Source organism: Oncorhynchus keta, unplaced genomic scaffold (genome assembly GCF_023373465.1).
Source record: "Oncorhynchus keta strain PuntledgeMale-10-30-2019 unplaced genomic scaffold, Oket_V2 Un_scaffold_1014_pilon_pilon, whole genome shotgun sequence".
Classification (NCBI taxonomy): domain Eukaryota; kingdom Metazoa; phylum Chordata; class Actinopteri; order Salmoniformes; family Salmonidae; genus Oncorhynchus; species Oncorhynchus keta.
This window is the reverse complement of record NW_026290754.1, coordinates 210,081-218,585: the sequence shown is the minus strand read 5'-3', so window position 1 is coordinate 218,585 and position 8,505 is coordinate 210,081. Positions and strand designations below refer to the sequence as shown.

General features: G+C 44.9%; 2 protein-coding genes across 3 annotated transcripts in view; one reads left to right on the top strand and one right to left on the bottom strand.

Moving 5' to 3' along the window:
• Nucleotides 1-2,789: 2,789 nt before the first annotated feature.
• Nucleotides 2,790-6,062, bottom strand: LOC127927253 (shematrin-like protein 1). The gene is made up of 4 exons (XM_052513359.1): nt 6,040-6,062; nt 4,214-4,692; nt 3,820-4,059; nt 2,790-3,608 (listed from the first exon to the last, which is right to left on the bottom strand). The coding sequence occupies exons 1-4, from the start codon at nt 6,060-6,062 to the stop codon at nt 3,340-3,342; spliced, it is 1,011 nt and encodes a 336-aa protein (XP_052369319.1). The 3' UTR covers nt 2,790-3,339.
• The window catches only part of engase (endo-beta-N-acetylglucosaminidase), a 26,523-nt gene continuing 24,078 nt past the window's right edge, over nt 6,061-8,505 (top strand). Inside the window, exons 1-2 of one of the 2 annotated variants that reach the window (XM_052513364.1) lie at nt 6,061-6,494; nt 7,908-7,987. In XM_052513364.1, the coding sequence (XP_052369324.1) occupies nt 6,391-6,494; nt 7,908-7,987 (184 nt within the window). In that variant the 5' untranslated portion in view covers nt 6,061-6,390. The remainder of the gene's footprint in view (nt 6,495-7,907; nt 7,988-8,505) is intronic. The other variant, XM_052513363.1, reaches the window with a different exon arrangement.

The window sequence follows — 8,505 nt, the reverse complement described above, 5'->3', positions numbered from 1 at the left end:
AGGCATGAATTTAAAGCTACTCTCTCTGTTCCTTTCTTTTTCCTCCAATCTTAGCACTGTCCATTCAATTGACTTGTTTGTCCTAAAACCTAGGTAATCTTAGTTGTGCTTACTTCACACACCCTGATCATGCAAAAACTAACTCTAAAATGTGGAGGTTTGTAAATGTCGTGTCGACCAATCAACCAACAGGTTGTTTTAGAGCTTCAGGGTGAATGGACAAGTCAACAACAAGCTCAACACCAACTACAGTACTGTTGACATTACATATACAGATGGGCCTTGGACACAGTGTGTGTGTGTGTGTGTGTGTGTGTGTGTGTGTGTGTGTGTGTGTGTGTGTGTGTGTGTGTGTGTGTGTGTGTGTGTGTGTGTGTGTGTGTGTGTGTGTGTGTGTGTGTGTGTGTGTGTGTGTGTGTGCGTGTGTGCGTGTGTGTGTGCATATTGGCCATTGTTCCTGGCCCTGGATGGTGTGTTTCAAGAAGGGGGTCAGCATGAAATTCGATCCCCGTGTTTGTGTGTGAGTGTGTGTGTGTGTGTGTGCGTGTGTGTTGTGTGTGTGTTTGTGTGTGTGTGTGTGTGTGTGTGTGTGTGTGTGTGTGTGTGTGTGTGTGTGTGTTACACCACACGGCACTGATACTCTCTGATCGTACATGCTGATTGGCTATAAGGTAACCAATGCCTGAGGCCACTGCTGTAAGTATTCTAATTCCACGGGTATCTCACGGCCATAGCCTTCTATCGCAATACAAGACTGTCACATGGCTCCTCGGCTTGGCTTGACACAGAGACGTTACATAATGAAAGTACTCCGTCAGTCACGTTGAATCCAATGCGCTGGAAGTCTATTAGCGCGCTGTACCAAAACAATACGCATCCTGTTGTAAACCAAAACAATACGCATCCTGTTGTAAACCAAAACAATACGCATCCTGTTGTAAACCAAAACAATACGCATCCTGTTGTAAACCAAAACAATACGCATCCTGTTGTAAACCAAAACAATACGCATCCTGTTGTAAACCAAAACAATACGCATCCTGTTGTAAACCAAAACAATACGCATCCTGTTGTAAACCAAAACAATACGCATCCTGTTGTAAACCAAAACAATACGCATCCTGTTGTAAACCAAAACAATACGCACTCCCTTGTAAACCAAAACAATACGCATCCTGTTGTAAACCAAAACAATACGCATCCTGTTGTAAACCAAAACAATACGCACTCCCTTCTAAACCAAAACAATACGCATCCTGTTGTAAACCAAAACAATACGCACTCCTTTTAAACCAAAACAATACGCACTCCCTTGTAAACCAAAACAATACGCACTCCCTTGTAAACCAAAACAATACGCACTCCCTTGTAAACCAAAACAATACGCACTCCTTTGTAAACCAAAACAATACGCACTCCCTTGTAAACCAAAACAATACGCATCCTGTTGTAAACCAAAACAATACACTCCCTTCTAAACAAACAATATGCATCCTGTTGTAAACCAAAAAACAATCCTGTTCAAACAAAACAATCTTTTGTAAACCAAAACAATTCTGCACTCCCTTGTTGTAAACCAAAACAATACGCACTCCCTTGTAAACCAAAAATACGCAATACGCAAACCTGTTGTAAACCAAAACAATATCCTGTTGTAAACCAAAACAATACGCACTCCCTTGTAAACCAAAACAATACGCATCCTGTTGTAAACCAAAACAATACGCACTCCCTTGTAAACCAAAACAATAGGCACTCCCTTGTAAACCAAAACAATACGCACTCCCTTGTAAACCAAAACAATACGCATCCTGTTGTAAACCAAAACAATACGCATCCTGTTGTAAAACTCTCCTGTCTTGTAAACCAAAACAATACGCATCCTGTTGTAAACCAAAACAATACGCACTCCATTGTAAACCAAAACAATACGCACTCCTTTGTAAACCAAAACAATACGCACTCCCTTGTAAACCAAAACAATACGCACTCCCTTGTAAACCAAAACAATACGCACTCCCTTGTAAACCAAAACAATACGCACTCCCTTGTAAACCAAAACAATACGCACTCCCTTGTAAACCCTCTCAAAGTACTGGCAGACCCAAACACACTGCCAGGTAGAAATGTAGGATCTTAATTTCATCACTCTTTTGTTGATGAGAATTTTTCTGCACCGCAGGACATGCAGATGAGCTTCATGATTGACATAAATTCACTGAAAACCTGCTATAAAACCGGTTATATTAACAGTATTGTACTTTCATGTAGCCTAATTTTGGCCAGCTAATAGCTTTACCACCAGTCAAGCAGACATTTTGAAGTAAACGTTCAAATCCTGTTGCTGCAGGTAGTTTCAGAGGAGATCAGAGGGAGACACATTGTAACAACATATCCAACTCACACTGTACAAGGAGACAGTAGTTACACAGTAGTTACACACTATCTCTCTCTCTCTCTCTCTCTCTCTCTCTCACTCAGATCACTATCTCTCTTAGACCATGTAGGGAGGGCCCTTTAGGCCATGCAGGGCCCTTTAGACCATGTAGGGCCCTTTAGACCACGTAGGGAGGGCCCTTTAGACCATGTAGGGAGGGCCCTTTAGACCATGCAGGGCCCTATAGACCATGTAGGGAGGGCCCTATAGACCATGTAGGGAGGGCCTTTTAGACCATGTAGGGCCCCTTAGACCATGTAGGGCCCTTTAGACCATGTAGGGCCCTTTAGACCATGTAGGGCCCTTTAGACCATGCATGGCCCTTTAGACCATGCAGGGCCCTTTAGACCATGTAGGGCCCTTTAGACCATGTAGGGAGGGCCCTTTAGAACATGTAGGGCCCTTTAGACCATGCAGGGCCCTTTAGACCATGCAGGGCCCTTTAGACCATGTAGGGCCCTTTAGACCATGTAGGGAGGGCCCTTTAGGCCATGCAGGGCCCTTTAGACCATGTAGGGCCCTTTAGACCATGTTGGGCCCTTTAGACCATGTAGGGCCCTTTAGACCATGTAGGGCCCTTTAGACCATGTAGGGCCCTTTAGACCATGTAGGGTTGTACATTGAATACGGGAATAGGGTGCCATTTGGGACTCATCCCGAGTCCCCATACATTCCTGCATCCTTCAGAGTTAATTCCGGTGTCTATACCTGACAGTCCAAATGCATGCTGGGGCTGGGTTCTATGGTGAATAGACTATGAGAGTGTTTTCTCAAGGGACCTTGTGTGTTTTGGCACAAGTTCAAAAGAAAAAGATAAAGTCAGCCAACAGAGTCCCATGAGTTAAAAACTAAACACCAGACAGATTTATACCAAACCTTTGATGGGGGCATGAGATGTCTGATTATGTTTGTCTTCCCTGATGCTCAGATACACCCCAACCTGAGAACTCTGTTCTGACACCTCTTCCCTGATGCTCAGACCCTACACCCCAACCTGAGAACTCTGTTCTGACACCTCTTCCATGATGCTCAGATACACCCCAACCTGAGAACTCTGTTCTGACACCTCTTCCCTGATGCTCAGATACACCCCAACCTGAGAACTCTGTTCTGACACCTCTTCCCTGATGCTCAGATCCTACACCCCAACCTGAGAACTCTGTTCTGACACCTCTTCCATGATGCTCAGATTACGCCCCAACCTGAGAACTCTGTTCTGACACCTCTTCCATGATGCCCAGATACACCCCAACCTGAGAACTCTGTTCTGACACCTCTTCCATGCTCATGCACAGACCTACACCCCCAACCTGAGAACTCTGTTCTGACACCTCTTCCCTGATGCTCAGATACACCCCAACCTGAGAACTCTGTTCTGACACCTCTTCCCTGATGCTCAGATCCTACACCCCAACCTGAGAACTCTGTTCTGACACCTCTTCCATGATGCTCAGATCCTACACCCCAACCTGAGAACTCTGTTCTGACACCTCTTCCCTGATGCCCAGATACGCCCCAACCTGAGAACTCTGTTCTGACACCTCTTCCATGATGCTCAGATACACCCCAACCTGAGAACTCTGTTCTGACACCTCTTCCCTGATGCTCAGATACACCCCAACCTGAGAACTGTGTTCTGACACCTCTTCCATGATGCTCAGATACGCCCCAACCTGAGAACTCTGTTCTGACACCTCTTCCCTGATGCTCAGATACACCCCAACCTGAGAACTGTGTTCTGACACCTCTTCCATGATGCTCAGATTACACCCCAACCTGAGAACTCTGTTCTGACACCTCTTCCCTGATGCTCAGATACACCCCAACCTGAGAACTCTGTTCTGACACCTCTTCCATGATGCACAGATACACCCCAACCTGAGAACTCTGTTCTGACACCTCTTCCATGATGCACAGACCCTACACCCCACCCTGAGAACTCTGTTCTGACACCTTTTCCATGATGCTCAGATCCTACACCCCAACCTGAGAACTTTGTTCTGACACCTCTTCCATGATGCTCAGATACACCCCAACCTGAGAACTCTGTTCTGACACCTCTTCCCTGATGCTCAGATACACCCCAACCTGAGAACTCTGTTCTGACACCTCTGGTCTCTTGGCCCTTCCCACCCCTACAGGAGGGCAGGTTCCGCTCAGCCCAGTCCAAGAACTTCTCTGTCCTGGCATCCCAATGGTGGAACCAGGTTCCCCCTGACGCTGAATACACTAACAGTACGTGGCTCTCGATGTCACTTTTATTTCACTTAGCCCTGTATTGTTGGACCTCAGAGCTTAAGATTGTCACTGTACCCTGTAATTACATGGTCTACCCTGTACATGTGACTGATAAACTCTCTAATCTAATCTAATTAGAGCATCTGGGGCGGCAGCTAGCCTACTGGTTAGAGCATCTGGGGCGGCAGGTAGCCTAGTGGTTAGAGCATCTGGGGCGGCAGGTAGCCTACTGGTTAGAGCATCTGGGGCGGCAGGTAGCCTACTGGTTAGAGCATCTGGGGCGGCAGGTAGCCTACTGGTTAGAGCAGGTAGCCTAGTGGTTAGAGCATCTGGGGCGGCAGCTAGCCTACTGGTTAGAGCATCTGGGTTGGCAGGTAGCCTAGTGGTTAGAGCATCTGGGGCGGCAGCTAGCCTACTGGTTAGAGCATCTGGGGCGGCAGGTAGCCTACTGGTTAGAGCATCTGGGGCGGCAGGTAGCCTACTGGTTAGAGCATCTGGGGCGGCAGCTAGCCTAGTGGTTAGAGCATCTGGGGCGGCAGGTAGTCTACTGGTTAGAGCAGGTAGCCTAGTGGTTAGAGCAGGTAGCCTAGTGGTTAGAGCAGGTAGCCTAGTGGTTAGAGCAGGTAGCCTAGTGGTTAGAGCAGGTAGCCTAGTGGTTAGAGCAGGTAGCCTAGTGGTTAGAGCAGGTAGCCTAGTGGTTAGAGCAGGTAGCCTAGTGGTTAGAGCAGGTAGCCTAGTGGTTAGAGCAGGTAGCCTAGTGGTTAGAGCAGGTAGCCTAGTGGTTAGAGCGTTGGGCCAGTAACTGAAAGGTTGCTAGATTGAATCCCCGAGCAGACAAGGTAAATCTGTTGTTCTGGCACTGAACAAGGCAGTTAACCCACTGTTCCTAGACCAGTTAACCCACTGTTCCTAGACCAGTTAACCCACTGTTCCTAGACCAGTTAACCCACTGTTCCTAGACCAGTTAACCCACTGTTCCTAGACCAGTTAACCCACTGTTCCTAGACCAGTTAACCCACTGTTCCTAGACCAGTTAACCCACTGTTCCTAGACCAGTTAACCCACTGTTCCTAGACCAGTTAACCCACTGTTCCTAGACCAGTTAACCCACTGTTCCTAGACCAGTTAACCCACTGTTCCTAGACCAGTTAACCCACTGTTCCTAGACCAGTTAACCCACTGTTCCTAGACCAGTTAACCCACTGTTCCTAGACCAGTTAACCCACTGTTCCTAGCCTGTCATTGTAAATAAGAATTTGTTCTTAACTTACTTGCCTAGTTAAATACTTTTTTTTTTTTTTATTCTGGGGGGGTGCAGCTCAATATTAGGAAGGTGTTCTTAATGTTTTATACGCTGTGTTTACGTGACCTTTTGAATGACTGGCATGTCAGTATGACAAGGGGGTTATATTGCCATCTAGTGGCCGGTATGAGGTCAAAAATCCACCAGAGCCAAAAATCCATGCCGGGTTTTCTGTCCAACAGGACGACTAACGGCAGTCGCTGTCAAAAAACGCATTCCACGTGATCGCCTTATCTCAGCTGTCATTCGTTGGCCGAAGCACACGCTTTGAACATCAGCACAACTGCAGCCAATCGCAGGAAACAAGGAAATGTTTCTTTCGCGCTCTGTCCCGAAGCAATGCAACATCCTGCCGTTGATGCATGTTTATGTCTTCCGTTCAGTCATAGACTTCTAACTCATATTTCTCACCATGACTACTGAGCATCAGGAGGATGGGTCTTTGCGGAGGAGAAAGACAGAAGACGAAGGAGAGGATCAGATCGGGAGCAAGTTGTCAAAAACGGAAAGCACCGGGTAACTTTTTTTTTGACAGCTGCCACTTCGTATGTTGTGTCGGCCTCCCTCTGGGCCGCTGATAAGTAGAGTTGTTTAAGTTCACAGAGCACACAACCCACATTTTACAGCGGCTAGAATAAACATACTGATTTAATCAATCACATGCAATGATAAATAAAATGGTTGAAAGGAATACACTACTGAATTTCAAATCTATGCTTGGCTTCACCCATGGTCTCTGTTTGGTACTGTACTCTATGGTACTATATGCTACTGTACTCTATGGTACTGTACTGTACTCTATGCTACTGTTCTGTACTCTATGGTACTGTACTGTACTCTATGCTACTGTTCTGTACTCTATGGTACTGTACTGTACTCTATGGTACTGTACTGTATGGCACTGTACTGTACTCTATAGCACTGTACTGTACTCTATGGCACTGTACTGTACTCTATGCTACTGTACTGTACTCTATGGTACTGTACTGTATGGTACTGTTCTGTACTCTATGGTACTGTACTCTATGGTACTGTACTCTATGTACTGTACTGTACTCTATGGTACTGTACTCTATGTACTGTACTCTATGGTACTGTACTGTACTATATGGTACTGTACTGTACTATGGTACTGTACTGTACTCTATGGTACTGTACTCTATGGTACTGTACTGTATGGTACTGTACTGTACTCTATGGTACTGTACTCTATGGTACTGTACTCTATGGTACTGTACTGTACTCTATGGTACTGTACTGTACTCTATGGTACTGTACTCTATGGTACTGTACTCTATGGTACTGTACTCTATGGTACTGTACTGTACTCTATGGTACTGTACTGTATGGTACTGTATGGTACTGTACTGGTACTGTACTGTACTCTATGCTGTACTGTACTCTATGGTACTGTACTCTATGCTACTGTACTGTACTCTATGGTACTGTACTCTATGGTACTGTACTGTACTCTATGGTACTGTACTGTACTCTATGGTACTGTACTGTACTCTATGGTACTGTACTGTACTCTATGGTACTGTACTCTATGGTACTGTACTGTACTCTATGGTACTGTACTCTATGGTACTGTACTGTACTCTATGCTACTGGTACTGTACTGTATGGTACTGTACTGTATGGTACTGTACTGTACTCTATGGTACTGTACTGTACTGGTACTGTACTGTACTCTATGGTACTGTACTCTATGGTACTGTACTGTACTCTATGGTACTGTACTGTATGGTACTGTACTGTACTCTGTACTCTATGGTACTGTACTGTACTCTATGGTACTGTACTGTACTCTATGGTACTGTACTGTATGGTACTGTACTGTATGGTACTGTACTGTACTCTATGGTACTGTACTCTATAGGTACTGTACTGTACATTCTAAATGTATTGTCATTCATATTTCACCAGTTTGGAGTCTTGCTTGGATGAGCCAGTTGAGTTGAGAAGTGTTCATGAAGTCATCAAGTATGGAGCCTCGTCTCTGCCAGGTTGGTACAGAGTATAGACTGTATCAGAGTATAGACTGTATCAGAGTATAGACTGTATCAGAGTATAGACTGTATAACAGTACAGAGTATAGACTGTATAACAGTACAGAGTATAGACTGTATACAGTACAGAGTATAGACTGTATAACAGTACAGAGTATAGACTGTATAACAGTACAGAGTATAGACTGTATAACAGTACAGAATATAGACTGTATACAGAGTATAGACTGTATAAGATAGTATAGAATATAGACTGTATAACAGTACAGAGTATAGACTGTATCAGAGTATAGACTGTATAACAGTACAGAGTATAGACTGTATACAGTACAGAGTATAGACTGTATACAGTACAGAGTGCAGACTGTATACAGAGTATAGACTGTATAACAGTACAGAGTATAGACTGTATAACAGTACAGAGTATAGACTGTATAGACTGTATAACAGTACAGAGTATAGACTGTATACAGAGTATAGACTGTATAACAGTACAGAGTATAGACTGTATCAGA